The following is a 23,798-nucleotide window of genomic DNA, read 5'->3' as shown; positions in this document are numbered from 1 at the left end:
TAGTACATTTACAAATTTAAATACATTTGAAACTTCGTAAGGAAATAATATCTATAGACTCTTTGGAGGGTTCATCTTAGGATGGTGCATCATCAACACTTGTAGCTCCAGTAAGTTTAAATCAGTGTATACTTTCCTGTCCCCTTCCCCTTCTTTTGAACTTCAGAGCAAGCTGAATCTCTAAAAGTTTTATTACTTGCCCAAAACTGCCAGAATGGATAAAACATAATACAGTTTTCCTTTTAAATTGTAAACTTCTAACATGTTACAGTAAGCTGATTGACATTTAACATCTAAACAGACGGCTTTGTGATTTGCATTTAACTCTCCTTATTTTGTAACACATTTCCTAGTAGAAAAAACACATTAAAAAGTATATTAAATATAAGCATGCTTCATCTTAATTAATCATTATAAAAAATTCTCTTGGGTTAATCTTTATTCTGTTCCTGAAATGTTGATGCTAGACATAGTCAAATTTGCTAGATTATAATGAGTTTGAGTGATTTTTAATTTTTTAATGCGATTTTAATATATTGATTTTATCACATAACAGTATCACATAACAGAGTAGTTAACTGAAGATGTACTGTTAAAAGAGTCTAACCTTAAAACAGTACAGAAATTTCCATGCTGAGAAATACGTTAACCTACAACATACATACTGGCGGTATTCATTCAGCATAGAGTGTGAAAAATGTCTGCTTAGCTGGTATATATGACAAATTAATTAATCTTTTCTCAGGTAATGGTCGATTTGAATTAATTTTAAATTTTATGTGTTTATTTTGTATTTTTTAAGAGCTGTGTTTTCAGAGCTTATCTGAAGTTCACTGTATTCTTAACAACAGATTACTAATGAATTGTGAAGTAAAGCTAATGTTATCAAATAATGTAGGTACCACTGGCACATAACGGGTTATTTGTTTCAGACAAGTAAAAGAAATGAGAATGATGGTGCGATATGACAATTTTGACAGCCTATAAAATTCGCACTAAATTTCTGAAGATCCATAGTGTAGAAGTATTGGTTGCATGGGTTTACTACTGTCTCTTTTAATTAATTTCTGGAGTTGAAGTTATTATGTTAGAACACAGGTAATTCACTAGCCAAACTTAAAGTCTGGCAGGTGATCTGTATTTGTACATGCTGTAACTACAATTTACTTACCCACCAGAGAACACTGAAAACAGTAAAACTGTTCTCATTAGCTTGATCATAAAATAGATACACATTGTATGACTGTCATGCTGGTAAAAAACTGTGGCTACATTTAAATGGGAATTGTAAGTGTTCTGATTCGTTGACGATAAGAAAATGAAAAAATTATTTTATAATAAAGGTGCCTTACCTTTATGTATCCTTCAGATTGCATTTTAAAACCAGACTGCACTATTTTTACTGCATCTGAGAACTAGATAGTTGAAATGACAAGGAGCATTCCTTAAATAACAAACAAGCTATGGAGAGTTGGGGAAAAATTAATCAAGTGTAATTTTGTCAGATAGGTGTTGTGTTTTTGGATTCCGTGCTGATGTACAACATTAAGATGTGGCTTGCCAAGTCATAAAGTTCATAATTTCCTAATTTCCAGTGGACTTTTAAATGTGTTTACTGTGAATATTAGATCCATTTACCTGTAGTCTGTTTCTAAACAGTCTTTTATTCTATACTTTCTTCAGTATATGATCAGTTTCAAGAAACATTTGTATGTTTTATACTGCGTTGTTTTAATTTATTTAGTGTAACACTCTTAACAGTAGTTTCTTACTGTTTCTGCCATTTTGCTCATCCTGACAAATATCATAATGCTGGAAATAAGACTTCTGAGTATTAGAGATAGTCTGAATAAAAAGTCTTGCTTTATTTATCTAAAAATAGAGTAAATCAGAGCTTGTTCCAGAAGCTGAGTCACCATTTCAGTTAAACGAATCCTTCATTATTCCTACTATTCCCATTATTCCCACTATTACGGGAAGCTTTAATACTGTGGTTTTGTTGATTCTGCAACTTTCAAATTACAAAAGCCCCTGGGGCTTAAAAGACTTTAAAACTGTTTCATATCTGCTTAGATACAAGTGCCAACCTGAATAGCTGTTTGCAATTTAAGTGTTCTCCAACACTTTTTGTTATACAATTTTGAAAATTGAAATTGTGAAAATTGTAAAATTTTACAGAGAAGTTAATTGTGAAATTGTTAAATGTGTGGCGCTCTAATATGCTTTGTGAATGCTTTGATTTTTACATTTTCAATTATTTAGGATTTTTAAACTGGTGGGTAGATCTTGAAATACTAGCTATTGTAAAACTCTGTAAGGTGTCCATCTCTTTTAGAGTCTTGGGTGAAAACTATTGAAAGATTACTCAAGACAGGAAAGAATGGCATTGTCAGGATAACATTTCTAAAAAGCAAATGAAGGCATTGCTTGTGAGACAGCTCTGAATATTTTATTTTTAAATAGCTTCAACTCTTGCGAGACAACCGATCAGAGAGGGGACACAAGAAGAACAGCTCTGTAAAAACAGCTAGCAGGTAAGTTAATGCTGCAGCTGTCATTAATACTGTTTATTAATTTGTTGATTTCTTAACTCTCAAATTTTCGTATAAGAAATTACACCATTCTTTTGGGATATGTTCAGAGAGCTTCTGTTTTTTTGTGATTTACTTTCAAGAATTTCTTCTATATGGCATGATCTTTGCCTAAAATGTGGGTACTAGACTTTATTGGTGACCACATCCAACTACACTTAATAAACTTAATCTCTTTAGTAAACATTGGAATTAAATGGATGCCAAAGTAAGGTTTGTGCTTTTGGCATGTAAGTTAAGTGCTGAAAATGTATAAAATTACCATTATGCATACATGCTTTTGAAATGAAGATGATACCTCAAATACTGTAACACTGAAATTGTTCTTATAACATGTTTTGACAATAAAAATTTCATTGTGAAGACTTATTAAAAACAAATCTATTTCTATCCTCCAGCTTCTTTCCTCCCCCTCAAAAGACAAAAAAAATCAACACTGAACTGATGGGCACTGGTCTAGGAGTCTGTTGCTAGAGGGTTTATGTACGTTACCTGCTGAATCTATTCTGCCAAATAATTATTTTAATTCTTGTGTTTTTTTAATGAGAAACTACAGAAATGTTTCACTTGCTATGCACAATACCTTACACAATTTTTATGTGAAGATGATAATGTGCTATCAAATTACTTTTTTCAAAAATTTATAATACATTTATATAATCATGTAATACTATGGTTTTGAGTGAGGCAGTGGTCTTTTAGGCACTTGTCTTATAGTACATGGTCATCCTGAAATAAGTTTTTAATATTGTTAAATACTTGCTTTGAATACATGGAAAGGGAGACCAATACTTCTTTCAAAAATATGCGTATTATATGAATCTATTTCATTGTATACAACTTCCGGTTATGTGTTCTAAAACATTGGTTATGCAAGTGTTGGTCATTCATCTTCAGAAATCGCAGTTATCTTTGTCTATTAAACCTTCTATATTAAGCCAAAAAATTTGAAAATGCCTGCATAAGTTTTCTGGCGAGTGCACTTGTTAAATCATATTTTTTCCTCAGAATTTTAGAATGAGTTCACTTTATTTATGAATTTTCACCACAAATGCACTCTTACTATCAGGCTGCTTACGTAAAACTGAGAGTATGAAGTGGATATAAAGTGAGCAGTAAGAAATAGATTATATTTGAAGTCATTTTAGGAAATTTTTTGATGCTGTAGTCAATGTAAAACAGTGTCTGAGGAATTCAGCATGATAACTTATGTGTTTGTTATTCTGACCAGCGAAGCTCTTGTGAAGCGATTGCTACCTACACAAGCAGTTAGAATAGAGATTTTTTTAAATGGCATTAAATACCTGAAGTGATCTTCATGTCCAGTCAGTTGTATGTTAATAAACTTATCCCAATAAACATCTGGCAGGGTTGTGTAGAAGCAATAGGTGGCAAATCCAAGACTGAAGACTGGCATTTTCTGTAAAATAGCTGTACTATTAAAGACTTACATAAACTTTCATTGTATCATACATAAAGCCACAGTATACTATCATACTGTAATACCCTCAAAAACAATAAGGTCACCTGCTATCATCTCCTGGTACCATCACCTCTGATTTCAAAGGCTTTTTCTTCCAGATGGAGTCAGGTTATTTCAAAATAGTTATTTTGTGTTTTTTCAGAAAACCACTGTTTTCTCTGCCTACCACAGAAACTTTACTGTCAGTTCTTTAAAATGACTTGAAGAGAAATTCTCAAACTTCTATGAAAATTATATTTTTAACGTCGTCTGTCTCAGAATATCAAGTCATATACATCTTATTTACCAGACATATATTGAACAAGTTTTAACATTCTTGCTACGGTTTAGCTGCTGAAAAGAATTTAATTTTCACAATGTGCAAACATTTTTTCTCTCACGCCATATCTGGTGACTACTTTCTTCCTATAGTTTAAGTGAGAACACTTATGATAAACTAATATTTTGCTTTTTATCAAAAGCTGTTGCAACCAAATAGAGACCGAATTTCAGATATATAGGAACAACACAATGACAAATACACAGTTCATCTCTTTATATGTTCATAGTATCTATCCTCATTCAGTTCAGGACAATTCCGCTGGTAGTCTGTTCCTTACAAACAAAATTCATGGTGCGCAGTGACGTGTCGGATTTCTGTAGTTAATATTGAAGACTGATTTTGTTGTGACTTAATTTTAAATTATCACTCCTACCAAAAGGGTTAATCTTAGTTTCCTCAGAAAATACAGAGAAGGAAAATGTTTCTGCTTAACAAAGTAGCTATAGAAATTACTGTTTTAGTAGCAAATACTGGTGACAGAGTTAATAAAATGGTGAATGTTATCTTAGTTGAAAATGTTCATCTTCATTACTGTGTGTAAAATCTTAAAAAAAGAAATCTCATTTAAGTTTTTGCATGTGCCTAAATACTTTAAAAACTACTAAACTACAATGATAGCAATCAAATGTCACAAAGTTAAGGTACAGAATTAACATTGTAGTAAACCTTTTATTATTTTGGTGTACTACATGCTTATGCAACTAAATCTTCTGTTGAATGCAAGTGTTTACTCACACCTGAAATTCTGAAGCTTTCTAAGATTGACTCTAGATTAGTTCTTGCATGTGTTAAACTATTACAGTTGACACATCAAGGTAATTCAATGCATAACCCCCTTAAAAGGCATACAAAAAGTAATGGCTGTGACTTTATGTTGTCTTACTCTTTGTTGCTAAATGCAGTGATAGAACAGTAGGAGTGGGTAAGTATTGGAAATTCTGTAAAGTCATTGTACTTGTCCAGAATACAGTTTCATCTGCTTTTATTGCAGGACTGAATTTCTCTGGGTTTTCCTTTGTATAGTTTTCACACAACTCTATTTCTTGTTGTGGGACTATCTTTTTTGTTTGCTTTTTTGTTCTGGAAGACCTTTGTTCTGTTTTTTATATGTATATGAGCTATGTATATACACACACATTTTTTTCTATGCTTGTCTTGACTTTTCTTACCCCTTTTGGATGACTGAACACAGTTCTTGTCTCAGCATGTAGACAATATGTAAATACCCATATTACATTAGATCAGTGACTTGTGGAATAATTTACTCTGTAAATACATCAGAAAGGTGTGGAGCTCAAAGCGTGGCAGTGGTCTTACAGCTGTGTCTTCATGGTGGAGTAATACTGATACTTTCTGGGTGAGCTTTACTGTACTGGGTTACTTGTATTAGGTTTCTTCTGTCAAAATTAATGAGCCAATCCTAGATAAACTAACGTGAACTTTTACTAATTAGATTGTTGAGAACTGTTGATATGGCTACTGGTGAACCAAATGTTAAGGAGAGGGACAGTCCTACACCAAAAAACTTAGAACCTGCATAGATTATATCATGCTGATACAGTTCAACAGGTGATCTTCTGTATTCAACACAAATATATATCTATCTATGCTACCTTTACAGAGAAGCTTTAATCTACAAATATGTAGCTTTCCCATTAATTATTTAAGTTATATAAACAGTACTAAATAATACTGGTTTAGAAGCTGCATTTTTCTCCTGTATTGCCTCGAAAATGTTCTCTGTGTACGTTATCTCCCTGCATTAGGAAGTGAACAGTCCCTTCCCCAATCCAGCTACACCGTTTGAAGGAGTTAACTCTTCCAGCTGCTTGTTCTCATCCTCTACTCTTTTGCCAGTAAAGAAGTTTTTTGTCTGCATTTTTTTAATATGCTTTGGGCAAAACCAGCCTGGTTAGCTCAACTCACCTATTTAAATTAAATTGGCTGGTTTTGTACAAACCATGTTAGGGAGCGCTCACATGATTTCTTCCTCCGGCAGAGCTGTGGAGATGATAATCTCCAGCAGATGTGTGATAACAAATAGCTTGGGATAGTAATGTCTTCATCTGGCGCAGTTGTTAGCAGACCAAATGTCTGTCTGTAGCCCAAGGCTGTGGGCAAACAATCGGACATGATTGAGTTATGGCGAGTTAACAAGTTGCTGCTTGGCAGCTGAACTGCCATAGCTGATCATGCACTCATTGTTTGCTTGCTCCCGTCATGAGGTAAAACACATTTTCTTAAGTCACCTTTGTAAAATTCTATAAAAATGAGTTTTACCTAAAGAAGATTCCTCAGGGCTAATTGATTCATTTGGTCAGCTATGGAGACAGTGGTAAGTGATACTGTGCTGAGCTGCTATAACATGATTTTGAACCTGTGATTATATTGTTAAATATATGGGGACCTCCATCACACAGTTGTCTGCCTGTCTTTTAATATTTAACGTGTTTATCCTCACAATACGCTGTGAAGTTAGGAAGTACTTTTATCCTCATTTGACAGAATAACCAGACTTAATATTTTGCCTTTGGTCATACAGTTGATGCCATGACTAGTTAATTTATGCTGTAATCCAGAAACAACAGAATTGCAGATTGCGAAAACAGCAGGCTACTGAGGAAGTTAAACTTGTATAATTATTTCCTTTACATAATGGTCTTGTGTCATATTTCTTTTACGGTGTGCTTCTGTTAAGTATTGTTAATTATTTTAGCTACATACTTATTTTTTCTCATTGTACTGTAAGTAGAACTTGACACATGCAGAAATTGAGAAACTGCAAACAGTGCCAGAACTTCTGCTGCTTACCAGTATTTTTGGTCATATCTTGATAATTCCATGTTGGCTTTCCACACTCAAGTGCTCCCTCAGAGATCTTTAAAAAAAAAAATAAAAAGCTATTTGTAATTCTTATGCCGTTCAGTCCTGTCTTGAAAGAAGGCTAAGTAATACTCATAAAAGTGATGTCAAGGTGGAGTAGAATTATACAAGGTAGGTTTCAACTAGCTAACTGATGCTGTGTTAAGAATCTAATCAATGTAGCAGCAGCTTAGTATGAAGTAGTTACCCACTTCTGGTGGCTGCAAGGTAGACCGTAGCCTGAGACGGAGTTAATACCTTGATATTTCTTTAAAAATCAGCAGGAGCTACCTACTCAGCCATTACTAAATGTGAAAGGAGGACCGTGTGCCAGTTGTCCAATGATCACCTGTCGCTGCTCTATTCTGGGCTGGCAAGAAGTCTTTGAAGTCTTCTCCTGCCATGGTGAGCAGCACAGACTGAAACATGAGTCCTTACACATGTGGAGGACACATTCAGGAAAGCAGACTCGGGAAGTAGTACAAGAAGGGTTACGTAAAGGAAATATGTCAGATGCTACTAAATGGTGATGTCAATTAAAACCCAGAACACTAGTCATAACTTCCCCATGTTTTCTGCAGCTGTCTCTTTTCCTCCTTTCCCTAGTTGTTCTCAGTCCGGGTTAAATATGTGCCTTGTGTTGGTACAAGAGGATGACTGTCAAGTATTTTCACTTTTTATGACTGACAATATTCTCTGTGAATTAGTATTTAAAGAAGGCTCCTAAGGGAAAAATGACAGCAAACCTAGTGAGAGCTTTTCAAAAGTGTATTATTGCACTGGTTAGAAATACGACTTTCTGTCTCTCTCAGTTTGGAAGGGAAACCCCTATTTTTACAGTACTTGTTCATTTTCATCTGATGATACGGATCATGGTACTTTTTTACATAGATGTGACAAATAGCATTACAGCTGCTCTTTATTTGATCTTCTAAAGAGACAAAGATGTGCAAGGATTCTGCCTGCTCCCTCTTTCCCACCATGTCATCTGTTGTTTGGGAAAGAGTCCTAATTTGCAGCAGATACAAAACTATTTGTTGAGTTGCAGGTTTGCCAAAAATAAATTAAACCATTAATTACTACATTTTTTGAGCAGCTGTTAATGCATTGGGATAAGAAAACTGTACATTAGACTACTGGTTAATTACAAGTACTGTAATTGTTTAATGTGGCTTTTGCGGAATGAAATTACAATACCAGAGGAGGTAAATTCAGCCAGTTTTTGAAAATTATACATGAAAACGTGCACATACTTACACTGCAGTAAAGCTAAGGAATGCATGGCTGTTTTACTAGGTGATTCACTTCTGCCATCGTATGAACATATATTTCCAACAAAAAGACTTTAGAAGTAAGTAATATTTAAACATGCCTTTTAATTCAAGTGCAAAATTATTAAAGATAGTAAGTTAATATCTTGTAACCCTAGAGCTAATAATGCAGGAGTTTCAGATACATAACATTAAAATCCAAATGTGTTTACATCATTAGAAATTAACAACTAAGCAGTTTTATCTCCTCTTTGGAGTGCCATGAAGCAGTAACTGTACTGTTATGATTGGTGCTTAATAGTATTTGCAGTTCCAGATTAAATTATGTGAATGTTTGAGGACACATTGCTTTCCTCCCTTGCTGTCACCCTCAAGGACAACATTATTCCATGAGTTTGGTATTTTTCTTCCCTGGGAAGAATAAAAGATGGTGCCATTTTGGAAGAGGGCAATTGCTGATTGAGTTTTCTATACTATGGCCTTATTTTTAAGGTCCCGAAAAGATTTTAATTTGGAGGAGGGGGACGGGGCAACGACAGTTTGATTGTTATTTCAAAATGTAGCCAGTATGTGATGCTTTAATTTTATGGAAATCTTCAAGCCTCAGTTCTGGTTTGTGGATAGATTTAAAGTATTTATTGGTTAAATGAATGTTAGTCATGAAGTGTCTTAAAAGTATCATATTTTAACTCAACTTCCATGAGAACATTTGCAAAAGTAGCAGAAATTTTGAAGAGATATGCTCTGTTTTGAAAATACATTTTTCTGTATGATCTGAGCAGTTGCATCTTTAATGCATGACTAATTAAGTACAAAACCACAAGCCAAATTTCGTTGTTATTGCACTGAAATCTAATATACTGTATAATATTGCACATAAATAAGCTGCAAAATTATACTGAAAATTTGTCATTTAAAATTGAATTCCAGGTACACATGAGTATGTTCACTAATAGGAAGTCAAGTAGTTCTGATTTTAAAATATATATAAGAAAAAATCAGATAACCTCCAGAAATTATGTATTTCTGGATCCTCCTGATGTACCATCTGGATTGAATTTTCCCCTGAATGAATGGATAGCAAATTTCTCACTTTCAAGTACCTGAATTTTAGTGTGTGGTTTGCTTGTTTCTCACACTCAACTGCATTAAACTTTCTCTTTTTTTGCTCCAGAGCTCAAGCTCTGCTTGTTTCAGCCTACTTGTTAAAATCCTGAAGGTGTAAGGATGAAGTTACTTTGGGTTTCAGAGGTGTGAAGACCATTCCTGCTATTTAAGGTCTGAGCAGGAGCTATGCACAGTAACTTGCACTGTAGTTCCACAAACTGTTTAACCTATCGTTATGCAACATTGCTATCAAAAGAGGTCATTTGGCATTTTGCTTTTCTGTTATTATTTTAAATTATACTGTGTGCAATTTTTACTTTTAGTTTCTATAAAGCTTGGAGAGATCCCTGAATCTCATACACACAAAGCATCATCCACTGACGCACATTTACTAAAATTTGAGGCATGGGCACACTGACTTCTACCCACACTGTGGTTTTGTGTAAGGAGAGAAAGAGTTCAGATGAAAATTTCAGTAGTTTTTTTCAAATTACATAGGATTTTCATGGTTCTTTGTTGTATTTCAAAATTGCAATATTTATTATAATACATTTCAGCCTATCTGGAAACTAATGTTCAGTAACTGTCCTAGCCAAAAGGAAGAAAAGGACACCGTTCAGCCTCCTCATTACTGGATTTGGGAATTTGTTTTGCCAAGGCTCCTTTTATTTTATTTTTTTTTTAATATCACTAATTAATAATACAGAGCAGAAGGACATAAGGGAAGTTTTTGCTATTAAAGAATTTTGAAACTAAAAAGAACCAAAGAAAGTCAATGTTTCTTTAACTGTCTCTTACCTGCTGTCTTTTGTTACTAGGAAGTCAAATTTTGCATTCACTCCTACACATGCAGACCCCTTGTACTCAATGGAGTTCCATGACAGTTACTGAGGGGAATGGGGGCATAGTGTTAGGAAATATTAATGTTCAGTCTTAGCTTTAGTGCTTATTCCCCACCTTGCACACAATTATATTTTTATCAGATTGACTGCATTATTACCTGTACTATCTTGGCCAGACAATTAGATTGTTTGAAGAGTTGTTTCTCGAGCATAATATTAAAAATAGGGAAGCAAAAGGAACTAAAGAGGAGATTTTCTTGGAACCAGTTGGGAGGCAATAGGTTAAGGACTGACCTTAGTGTTTGTAATGTGACGACAAGCCTCTGGATCACTGGTCCAGATCTAGGTCTTGAATGACTCATTAAAAATTATTATGTTGTGCTGGCTGTTTACCTACATTAATTGAATTATTGGTCTCTTATAGTGGACCAAATTCATTCCAGTTGGCCATGCTTGCTCACCTTCCCAGCACAGAGGTAAAGAAAGAAATTGATATATAGGTTGAGTGTTTCCAACCTGATAGGATATTTTCCTTGTTCCATATCTCAGCTAGTATATTAAATATTTGTAAATTTTTATAATGTTGCTTCTTGCGCTGTACTTGTTCTAAAAGTAAAGGATTTTGAACGTGGTGCTAATGTTTGAAGTAATCTAACCTAACTCTATGAGTGTAATCCAGAACCATATAGCTAGGATGTGTTTTTTAAAGTCTTTTCAACAAAATAGATTTGTCCTGCACTGACTTTATTTAGTGAATATCATACTTAGTAAACAAATAAGTGTCCAGAAATAGGTGAAAGAAATAGTGTAGCTGAGTAAGCTATCTGTTCAAGCCCATGGTTATTGCTCAAGTCATAGAAGTATTTTCACTTCAGAGCTGGATCAGGGCCCATATCTTCTGGATATCAACAATGTTGTCGGAAGGTGAAGAAGAAACAAAGGAATGTTTGCTGTAGAATTCTTGAAACTTTATTGTCCTGTGACAGGATGGTATTCTATCACTGCAGCGTATTTTCTGACTACGTTTTGCCATTACACACGTGGGCATTATTCATTTTTATCAGATGTTGCTTGACATAAAACAATACTGGAACTTGATGTCAAAAATATTTAGAAATATTCTGAATTAATATAAAATTTATATTCTGAATGAGTATAAATATTAATTTCCTTTCTTGAAAATGTGAAATCATGTCATTTGTTGAAGAAAACTGTAGGTTTTAGCTATTTAATTTTTAACAGAAGTGGATTTTTGGTTTTATTCCCTCAGTGTTCCTTGGTGACTTGTTTGTACACCAAGATATTGGTTTGGATTTGCCTTTGTGTAATTCATATACTTTTGATCAATTCCAACTCATGCCCAATTATATTACACTAAATTAACATAATTCAACAGATGTTGATATTTAAATGTTTTCTGGCATTCATATCTTGGACAGCTGTCTTAGAGCTTGGGGAAAAGGCAAACATTTAGAGTTAAATGCTGAGCATATGCTTAAATTACTAATTAGAAACAAGAAAAAACAATGCATTATCCTTTCTGAGGGCAGTAGGCCTCTACTACAGAATTTTTTTTCTGGAGACTCAATTCACAAATAAAGTACGTAAGTGACTTGAGATTGGGTGTCAAAACATGTAGCTGTGTAAGTTTTTGTTTTCCATTGTGTTTGCTAAAATTATGCCAGTGTGGAGTTGAGTGTGTAGATTTGTAGAGTTCAGGACAATTTTGGACTACTTCTGTGTCTGAATGACACTTAGAAGTGCTGAAAAAGATAACAGAAAAGAACATATTAGGATACAGTATTAGGTGATGAGATAATCTGATAGGGCCAGGGGAAGATTGTATTCTTCTCAAAATAGGATTGCACTAGGACTTTCAATAATACAGGGTATGTCACCCTTATGTTTAAAGTTATGTTGTGAACAGATTGGCATAGGATGAAAGGACTTTGATGGAGTTTGATAGAGTTGCATGGTTTTATCACATCTGTTTAAGATCTAATAAAAGGAAAATAAAGTGCATAATGTGGTTAATGTAATAGTTTTCACACTTGTGGAGGCAGATGAAGCAATCTGTTATATAGATGATGTCATTCTTTAGACAAATCTGAAGAAAAGCTTTACTGTTCTTAAAAGATGTGGAGGAATCAAGTGTGGAACTGATTTCAGCTGAATAGTGTCGGAGAAAAGTGATACCAAGAAGAAATATATATTCATTTACAAACTTTTATCAAGCCTCTCCATTAGCTGCAGCATTCAGTGGCGATAAACTGGAAGAGTTCTACAGCCATCTGCAGGAATGCATTGATACTGTGGCAGAACGGTGTGTCACTGCTTACTGTGGATTTGTTCCTCAGGTGAGAGAGATGTTAATTAGAATATAACTGGTAAGCAAGTGTTGATCATTACTGCTTCATCTAATAGTGATATAGAAATCAGGCTTTTTGAAAACATGATTGCATCATAATAGTATGCGGTATAGGGTTTTTCCAAGTTAGAGTTCAGATGTTTAAGAAATGCTGTTAAAGAAAAATACATGCTCTTCCACATCTGCCTTTGTTAGTAATCAGTACTTCTGTGCATTTTTGACACAAGCGGAACATAAAAACATCACCCTTGTTACTTGCAAGTAATCTTAGCAATGTCATAGTATTGCCTGGTAGATGGTTTGACACTAAATACACTAAGGGACAAAATTAAGTTTGCCTTCAATGATGTTGTACCCGTCGGCGCAATTACAGTGCACCAACAAAAGCAACTGCACTGACACCAAATAAACCATTGCAGCTTGCAAGGAAAGTGACAACTGCCAACAGCAGACAGACAGAGTAAAGTCATCAGCAGGCATGTTGTAACAATGAGGTATATAAAATAAACGTGCAAACATTTTGTATTTCATACGCTAGTACCCAGAGTCCCTTCAAGTGAGATGACAGCCTTGCTGGTTCAGGCTGTGGTAGTAGCGCACATGAAGCTACCTGCTGTATAACACTGTGTCTTCATTGCCTCTTTCTGAAGAGACTGTGGAACAATTACTGAATCTGAATAGGGTTTTTTAATTTAGGGGAGAGGGGAGTTTTTTCAAGTTCTGTGGGAGTGTTGGGTTTAGTTTTGTTTTGGCTTTTACACGTGGGATGATAGTGATTACAGAAGTATGTAATAAACCAGAGAGCTAGAACTCGTGTTCAGGAGTATCTGCTGCCCTACACCCATTTTGTTGTATTATCCTCCTCAGTGACTGGTGAACTTAAAACTCTGATAGCGGCAAAGGTGATAACTGCTAGTGAAAGGGCTAAGAACCGCTTTGTGCGCTCAGTTGCTCGGAAGCTGGATTGCAATTGAAGCAGTGCAGCTGCAGGTTCCCCCACAGAACAGACGTTTATTTGGGGAATGTAACCAAATGGTCCATTGACTGCAAAGGTCAGGGTAGATAAAAATCTGACGTAGCCTATTACAAATGTCTTAGAGGGGCGAACATGTGTAACTGCACAAAAGGCACTCATCAAAAATATTTGCTTATTGAGCTATGAAAATTACAGAGAAAGAGGTTGTGTTGGCTAGGCGTGGATAGAAATGTTTGGGGAGTTTAAAGAGACAATTCTAGGCATGTTACTGTAGTACAGGGCAATTACTTTGAAAAACGAAATAGTAGAGAGATGTTCGCTATTAAAGATGGAGATAAAATTTCTGAGTGAATGTTTGTCATAAGTATGCACAGGTGCTTTTGAATTGCTTTTATGTCATTGCTTCTATAAAAGTATTTGCTGTATAAAAACTACTTTTTATGGTATTTATTATTTGTTACTTTAATAGCTTTTTTGTTGTTACTGCCTTTCCCAGTCAGTCTTCATTTTTGAGGCTCCTATTTACCATGTAGAAAGGAGACTCTCAACACCGTGTGCGAGACGAAAAATGAATAAAAATTGACAGCGGCTTTTCCAGTGTTCTTGTTTAATATGTTGAGGCATGGCAGAACAACAACAACAAAAAAAATCCTGGCATGCTAGTGTAAGTTCACACCAGCCTGGCTTTTGCAGCCCTCTTATTTCCCTCTGCCACAACTTTGCCGCTGCTGTGACACTCGCAGGCCTGCTCGGCCGTGGTGCAGCTGATGCCCTGTCCATGCTCATATTTTTCTTATTGACAGTGAGTGTTCTTGCCAAACGCCAGGGACCATAGTCACATCTGTTTGTCTCCCAAGCTTGTCTGAGGCTGCTTGGGAACACTTTTTATCCAGAGGGCAGCTTTAACTAGGCCTAATACTCTGAAAAGCCTCTGTTGGTAAATGCATACAATGAGGCGACAAGTTCCTGTTGTCTTTCCTTAAAAATTATTCCATTTGACACTGCTTGCTCCAGTCCCTGTCACCAGCACGTCAAAAGCCAAGTTTTCAGGCAAGGTGGTCTTAACAATTTTTATTTTTTCCCTAATAAAATGCCTAGCTTCCCTCCAGAGCACTATTTATAAATGATAGCTGGAAGCAAGCTGGGGGTAAGTAGAGAGAAGTCAGGCAAATAGCTTTCTTCCCTTCTGTAATCCGCGCTCTTCTGATTTAATGCTAAGAAACATAATGCTGAACCTAGCCTGATAGAGGGTCAGAGTTCTCCCTGCTTTATAATACCCCCATTACAAGCATTTCAAAATGTACCGTGCAGCTTCTGAATAATACTTCCTTTTGTCCGGCCTGCCAGTTCTGGAGTAGTGATAGTTCTTGTCTGTTCCTCTAAAAAAAAAAAAAAAAAAAAAAAAAAAAGGCTTTTTTGTTTTCCTGTGATCTGTACTGACAGTGCATATATCAAATGTTAAGACCTGGCAAAAGTAAATGACGCTTCAGAATCACAAGTTTGCTTAATGTTTGATGTTAGTGGCCCTAAAACCGGGTTTGACAAAGCTTAATTGGTGCCCTAGCATATTTCTTTGTGGTGTACAGAATTTTCAACAACAACAAAGAAATGCCCACTCTCACCTTGGCTGGTGGTCGGGTTGTTGTGCTCGGCAAAGGTGAATGATTCATTTATGCTGAAGGAACAAGGCTGCCTTTCAGACGTTCATTGATTTAAAATTAAAAAGTAACTGCTATGTTCTACATGAAGGGTGAAAACAATAACAAAGTAGTCCTTACTTAGTGTTATTTGGTGCAACTCCACTCGGTGTGCCTGGAGGAAAAGTGGGGAGACCCCAGTACCATAATCTTACATATCAATAATCCAGATATCTCAATGTAGCGTAACAGATAATCAATTCTGGGTAAAATAACTCAAATGCTGCTAGCTGTGACTGCTGTGGCTCAGGTCTTCAGGTTCAATGGCCTGACTTTATTAATTTTTATCTTTCATCCTACTTGTATTCCTGGAGACTTTCTTCCTTTTTCATTCGGAAGAGAAAACAGAGAGTTGCATGCTGTTTAGCACATAATTTACCACACGACTTACTCTGCCTCTTTAATGTCAATGTTATATACATCGCTTAAATACTTCTTTTTCTAATAATTGTTTCACCATGTTATATTTAAGTATTTTCTTTATTGTACAATCAATTATGAAAGGGTTATGCTTCTCGATGTCTTTCTAAATTTAGAACTAGAATTTATCACCATGTTAATATACTAGTTCAACTGTGTTCAGTTTCTGGATGTTAAAATAGGGTGCAATTTCAACTTAGAATTGCAAGGAAAACGTCTGTTCTAAAACAAAGAGAACTAAATAAGTGTTGAAATAGGGGTTCACTAGGTGAAGCTAGAGTGCACTTCTACGTGAAACTTAAATTTCTTGGATTATTTCACTATTTAAATAAAAGCACTTTAGTACTTGTTAATTTATTGTGTCTTTTTAAAAATAGTATGTAGAGGATTGTACATCGTCATTTGTTTCATTGAGGCGTTGTCACACTTCTCCATTATTGAGCAGATCTGAGGTCTCTCAACATTATATGACCATTTGTTATTCATTTAGAAGCAGCACAGCTTTAAAAAGTTTATAAATGCAGTAAAGGATAAGTCATATCCACACGGAAACCAGATCCTATGAGTGACAGACTGTTACTATGCTACAGTAGACTATCAGATGCAATTCTCAGCTTGTAATTTTAGCAAAATTCACTACAGTACTGTGGTAAGAATCACAGTTCCCAGAAGCATTATGGAGACATGTTAAAATTGTGGAGTTTAGAAATTACTGCATTTTTCCCCCATTCTGTTCTAGTTATTTCCAAAAAAAATCCTGGCTACATATATTCCACTCTACAGGCACTGTATAATCGTTAATGATAACTGCAATTGCCCTTTAAGATTATATTCCAAAATTCAGTATTTGGAAATTCCAAATTTACCCTTTTCTGTGGTATCTGATGTCTAATAGCTGGCTTTAATGCAATAAGATTTGCTTGTTTGCCAACCTCTGCAGCTCCACCAATTTTCCAGTCTCCAAATATAAGCTCATAATTGTTTAATGAGTATATCAGATACTGTGTTTCAGTATTCTCATTCTCACAACTTGCCAGTGAATTAGAAAAGGACAAATTGGTGTGCTACCAGTTCATTTCATGTACCTTTGAAGAGTTTACTGTTGCATGTTTTCTCATTCATTCTTCATCTTAACTTAAAAAAAAAATTGATACTACTTTTCATGTAATAAATGTTGTTCTGACAGTCTGGCCTTACTAGCCAATTGATAACCGACCAACAGTATTGTGATCTCTTAAGATAATTAATCTCAGCTATTTTCCTGTCAAGAGCAACAGTGTTTTTGGTTTATGTTGAGCTAGAAAGATTGCCAGTTTTGAAAATTAAAAAGCATTCCCTTTATATTATTCATTCCAGTAACAATTTATGATGCTGCATTTAGATACTGAGCACTTGTCAACATACATAATTATGCTTCGATATAAACAAGATTGGTGGCTTGACTGCGCAGCTTCATCTTAGTTGAGAATGTTTTGATACAGGTTCAGATTATACAAGCTGTGTATTTATGTGGTGGTTTTCTTCCTTTGTTAATGGTTTTCTCCTATAACTACTTACAGGCAAACCAGCGTACATTTAGGATCATTGTGCATGGGAGACATCAAACGGAGAAGGAAAGCCGCTCCCCTGCCAGGACCCACAGGTAACCAATTTCCTTGGGACAGAACACAAAACACAAGATGTTAAATCTTTAAATACAAAGCAGTAGGTCAGTGACCTAGGGAAATGCTTGATAAATTCAGTAACTTTCCATATAACTTCAGTTATGTGCTATCCTTATTTATTGAGATTAAGAAATAAATAGGCTCACTCAATTCTCTCTCAAACATTTCCAATTTCTAGTCCTTTGTGGCACAGCACTTCTTTAAAGAGAATAAATCTTTTTTCATATACTAAGAATCATAGACGGTAAAGATTACTGCTTATGTCTGTTCAAGCATTACAAGGTAGAAGACATGAAGTATCTTTTTTCTGTGAGGGATGCATATGAATGCTATAAATATCCCGCACAATAAAGATACGATGTGAATTCTTGGGCAAACAATTGAAAATGTGGAGATAAGGCTGTGAAACGCAGCTTTAAAATTAGTGCTGAAGATTAAATAGGAAACACTTGCAAGCACATTTCTGAAAGATTTTTACAGATGCGAGGTCACAACCATGGGATGCATTTTGCTGATGTCACAGCTGTGAAATGACTTTTTCAATACCTAGCAGTGATTTATAGGACTCTCATCAGTTTGTTTGTATTAATTATATATGTGCATACTGGAAGGATTAGATTGTGTGTGCGTGCCTGTGTGAGGCTTTTTATATGTTGCCGATATGGAAATCTGGTTTGCATGTCCTAGTCATATATCAATTACTGTAGCAACATATGCAACACATACAGTTCTTCAAATACATTCTAAATCGATGTCTTTAGAGAAGTCTAATATTTGTATTCCAACTGAATTCCCCCTCCTGAAACTTCTTTGTTTCAAACCTCAGTGGGAGAAACAAGGCAAGAATAATATTAAAAACGTTATTAAAGCACCTTAGTGGCAGCAGTATGGAAAAAGAGAATGTATGGGTCAGCTTCTAGGACTCTGAACATATGTGAAGTGAGAAAGAAAAATAGTTAATGGCTGAAGAGAGAATAATATAATTATTTCTACAAGGTGATTTTCACTTCACAACTTTCAAGTACTAGAGGATGTCATTTTGTACTGAGAGGGTATGAAGTATCCTGAAATTAATTTTATTATTCATGTTACCTTGGGCTTTCAACTTTCAGTATTTTATTTTACAAGCTGGCTCCTCTGCGTAACTTTGCAAAGACAATATTTTGATACTAAAGCAAATACATTATGTGATCATTCAGTGTTACATATCTATATATTCACAATTTTAGAGATTGTTTTGCCCCCAAAACTTGCCTTTACATGGAGAGCAAGAGAGAATCATGGTAGATAAAGGTATCATATGAAGTACCCTTTAACTACTGTGTGTGTTTTTTCTCTTCAAGTTCAAGGTAGTCTTTTCAATTCTGTTCTGGGCAGATGGATTGAGAATTTTTTCTGTGGTCTTATAAAAGGGTTTTTTTCTGCATTTTCTCATTGTAAATTTTTAAGCTAATAGAAACTTTGGTAAACTTTGAGTAAACTAGTACATATGTGTAGATAATACATAACATTTTATACAGTTTTCTCAAAGGCTAACCTTCCCACAGCTAAATTGTTGTTTATCCATCACAGGCGTTGTTTGATTGTCAGTATTTCGTACCATTTTATGAAAGAAATAGGGTTTCCTTTTAGAATGGAAATACCTTTGGAAATTTGGATTTAAATGAAAGATCACTATTTGATTATTCTCCTTTCAGTAGTTTTAATTAGCTAAGATATGGGAACAGAAGGACTAAGCTTTATGTGGAAGAAAGAAAGAAAGGACAAAAGTTGTATATTGACATGAACAAAAGTTGGAAATGAAAAGACGACTCCTGGCAATAGTTGTCCATATTTAACATCATAGTGAAACCTGAAAGGCTGTCTGTAAATGAGTCATTAACTGAAAGCATTTTCTTGAGCTATATGTGCTGCAAATTAGCAAAGTTTCACCTAATATGAGCCAATCCATTGAAAAAAGTATTTTCAAAATACTTGACTGCATTTTTTTAATAAATTACATTGGTAAATTAATTCTTGTAGCACTAGGCACAGTGTTGAAAATGGTCATTTACATGCTTAGGTTCAGTAGTACTCAAGAGAATGACTGGTGATCCTAATGAAGTACCGAAATATGTTCTCTGGCTTTGAGTCTCACAAGGGTAGCACCTGCTACTTTCAGACACCTTACAAAGCCATAGAATTCTGTAGCAAGCAGTGTTATTGGTTAAACATTTATTAATTGTGACAAGAACACCCAATTTATTTCAGTACTCCAGCTTATTTACTGCTCTTTCACCTTTGTATTTTGTATTGAAAAAGTAAAATGAATATTGATAGAGTTAGATATTGATTTCTAAATTTATAGCCTGTTCTCAGGCTGGAGTCAAAGTCACATACCAATAGGTTTGTGTATATTAGTAACAAAGGATGTAGATTTACTTGTACAGCAATGAGAAACTATTGAAGCAAGAAAGTTTGAGGAGCACGGAGCATTTTATAGTTTCAAAAATGTCATTTGTAAAGGTGAAGAAAAGCTGTGCTGAAAAGCAGTGAAGAAAATGGGAGATAATATGGGTATGGGTTGTTAGGAGCTGACAGTACTGTGACAAGAGTGTCCTATTCTGCCTTTTTTACTAAAATAAATTTTCTGGTTTCTGGATGCTTGATACAGCCCCATCTGTGTGTTACTGAATCTAGATAGTTAATTAGTTTATCAATTAAAAAAAAGATACTAGTAAAAATTGTTTGCTTCCTATGATTTCTTTTAAGAATGAGGTGTTGTACATTATAAATATCTACTTTTTTGCACATGAAACCAGTATTATTTCAATGATTCTAGTCAGATTTGGGACCAGGTCATTCTCAATGTCTTTATGCCCTCTTTGACTACCTGAATGGTAGAGCTGTTTCATATGACACCCTGACATATTTCATTGCAGCGATACAGTGCCCTCATGGAAATAGCCCTACCAAAACTGGGTCCAGCATTAATGAAAATAATAACAAAGCAACAAAAAAGAAAAAATAATTTGTATGCAAGAGAAAGAACATTCTCTGCAAAGTATTGTTACTACTTGAAACATATGCATTGCGATTGTTTACAGTAATTTCAGCCTTAGATTACCTATTTTATGTCTCATAGCATACCAGTAGATGCTACAGAATTTTAGATGCCATGTTCATTCACTGAATATGCATTTACCCCAGTTCCTTTCCTATTGACTCTGTCACCTTCCATACAAGCTTTTTTTTCCTCAATCAGCTCCTGTTAAATCCCCAAGACCACTTAGATTCTTTTTCTTTCTTTTTTTTAATAAGAAACCTCTAAATCTTAAATGTTGGGGGAAAAAATACAAATTCTGCTTCACATCTGGAGGATGTTAATGACTTAATTTACAGAACGTAGAAAGTTTGATTCAGAACAAAAAAAAATTATGTTGTGTGCCATTTCTACTTTGAAACAATCTTTTTGCTCTGATGTATACATAGCATAGTTTACAGTTTGGAGTAGTGGTGAAAACCTGCAAAAACTCATTTTAAAAAGAGAAAGCTATTTTGTAGTTAAAATACAGAGAATGTGCATATAAAATATATAAATTATTGTGCACTTTAATACTTACCTTTTGCAAAAGCAAATTTCAGATGTCGTTTTCTTTATCTAGTTGGCATGTTGCATGCTACACTTCAGGCCAGTACTGATTGAAATGACCAAGTTAAAAGTCTCATTTTAAAGAATGTGTTTTAATGACAAATATGACAGATCCTTAATTACAGCAGAAATACTGCGCACTGCTATAATGCCATCATGACTCACTTTAACAAGGTAATCAAAAGGGTACATGTTTTCATTCCTTTTTAAAAATTGCCAACAGAACAGCTAAGCAAACTATTTTGCTGATGCTTAGTATGTCAGTGATTAAAAATCAGACCCGAATATCTGCAGTACCGAAATGATGATTTGAAAAAGATTGTGATTACACTGTGATAACAGAGGTGGCTGAGGCTAAGTGTATGGTGAAGGTCAACTTAGTGAGATAGTTGCAGAGAAAGGGTGGATTTTTGTGTACTTGGATGAACTGGCAGTAAATTTCCAAAACTATAAACAAACTATTATATGCTTACTCTCTTTTCAGCTTGATTCACTGCTTTTCAATCTACTAAATGTACAACTCCATAGACAGAAATCCCTTTTCAAAGGTCAATACAACATTGGCACATGTCATCAATGCTTTCCGTTATTGTGTCGTGCCATTTCTTATCCTTAGTCTACCAAAGTGCTTTCTGACGTACACAGCATATCTGCTTGATCATCTGGCCTATGGATATTCTTCTTTGGTTGGTTGGTTTCTGCAGCAGATTAAATTTTAGGGACTCCTTTCTGTTTCTTTTTTTTCCTACTATATTGTCTCACTAAATCAGTTCAGAAATTAAAAGATCGCAGAGTGCCATCCAGTATTGGAAACTGCTGTCCCTTCAGAGCAAAAGACTTTTCATGTTGAACTGAGGTCATTGGTTCCGGCAGGGCCACTTAGATATAAACACCAACCTAACGAATAGACTTCAGTAACAAACTTCAGAAGAAAAGATCCACAATGTAACAAGAACCGAGGTTATGCTGAGAATTTGCTTGAGAATTTGCTGATGGATTTATTGTGATCTAGAGAGAAGACAATATTCTTCAGACTGTACACACAGCCAATATAAAGTCAAGAAGAAACCTTCAGGTTGATAGAAGATGACTGTACCTGTCTTTTCTAAATGCTGTCATCTTCCTGAATGTGGAAGATTCAAAAATAATTCCCCAAGTGACTCTGGGAGTTTTTCCTATGGTAGCTATTTCTTTCTGGTTGTGGAAAGCACTCAAATTGCCTCCACTGGAAGTTGGATTCCATGACTCTTATGGGTCCCTTCCAACGTGAGATATTCTGTGATTCTATGGATTTTTTTGGTCTTCATTTTCAAGAATCATAAACCAGCTTAACCAATATCACTAATGGGAGCATCCTTAACATACAAGAAATTTCTGCTCAAGAAAGGCTAAAACCAGGCTTTTTTTTTTTTTCCAAGTTCCAAACATATGTCTCACTAAACTGTTGTACACTTGAGGAATAGCTTTCCATGAAACTGAGAGGTGTTGGTAGGGAGACTTATCCTCCAAGTCAGTTATATGCCCTGCAAGTTCTGCTCATTAGCCACCAGGTACCATAGTAAAGTCGATCCCCACAGAGAGGAGGCACCTCCATTTTAGATGTAGTTTGTCAGAACGATCATTTCAGATGGGCTGATGTACGTCGTGCAGTTCTCCTAGAGCTCAACCAATAAAAGCAGTGCATGATATTTCTGTCAGAACAATTTCAGATATTTCTGTTCTAGGTTGGTAATACCAAAGGACTTTTGTTAGCCAGAGAAGGTTTAGGAGTTAAAATGTGCAAGGAGGAAATACATGTAGTTTTTCCCCAGTTAATGTAACTTCTTATCCCAGCTCTCCACAACAACCTCTCAGTTGATGGTGACTAGTTTTTCTTTCTCCTGAGGGAATAGCAAGCACTGCTGCAAATAGGCCTTGCTATAGATTATGCAAAAACCATTTTTCTTAAAGGTTTGTTAGCATGTAATTTACTTTCTGATTAAGGAAAGAGGCCTGTGCATGAACCTGATAGCTTTATGTAGAAGGTTTTTGCCACTTTAGAGGAATTAAAAAAACTGTTTAAGATATGAGAAAATATTTTCATAATGTGAAAATATAAAATTCATTGATCAGCTTTCCAGTGCAGGCAAGTTTGGATTTCTATTTTCTGTCTTTCTGTAAAAGCTTTGCAGTTGGTGGAATAGTTTCTAATAAAAGCTGTCATAGATACCTATTATACTCTGGATTTCCTAGTGAAAAATTTTGCTTTTGATTTCCACTACAATTAGAGGAAATTTTGATTTTTTTGATTGTATGAGAAGTTTACCCGTCAATCTATATATTGACACTGCCAATGCTAATGTAATAACTAAGATTTACATTCTGACATTTCCATTACTGATATAGGGATCGCAGTGAGCATTGTTTGCATAAAATAAATAGGCAAATGGTTATTTAACCCATAGTAAAAAATATGCAGATGTATTTTTGTGGTTTTAATTAATTAATCTTAATTTTTAAATTAACATAATTTGACAGAAGATAATACTCCAACCACATAGGCACAGAGTAGGCAATAGAAGTAG

The 23,798-nt window shown here is 35.0% G+C and overlaps 1 protein-coding gene across 2 annotated transcripts in view; it reads left to right on the top strand.

The window, feature by feature from the left end:
- GPATCH2 (G-patch domain containing 2) overlaps window positions 1-23,798 on the top strand; it is a gene marked incomplete at its 5' end in the record, with an annotated part of 120,853 nt that overhangs the window by 89,931 nt on the left and 7,124 nt on the right. Inside the window, 2 exons of one of the 2 annotated variants that reach the window (XM_081998062.1) lie at window positions 2,470-2,534; window positions 17,499-17,581. In XM_081998062.1, the coding sequence (XP_081854188.1) occupies window positions 2,470-2,534; window positions 17,499-17,581 (148 nt within the window). Of the gene's footprint in view, window positions 1-2,463; window positions 2,535-17,498; window positions 17,582-23,798 lie in introns of both variants that reach the window. The other variant, XM_081998061.1, reaches the window with a different exon arrangement.

The sequence above is a fragment of the Phaethon aethereus genome (assembly GCF_964289735.1).
Source record: "Phaethon aethereus genome assembly, chromosome: 3".
In the NCBI taxonomy this organism is placed as follows: domain Eukaryota; kingdom Metazoa; phylum Chordata; class Aves; order Phaethontiformes; family Phaethontidae; genus Phaethon; species Phaethon aethereus.
The sequence above is the reverse complement of the archived record's forward strand: the minus strand, read 5'-3'. Positions and strand labels throughout refer to the sequence as shown.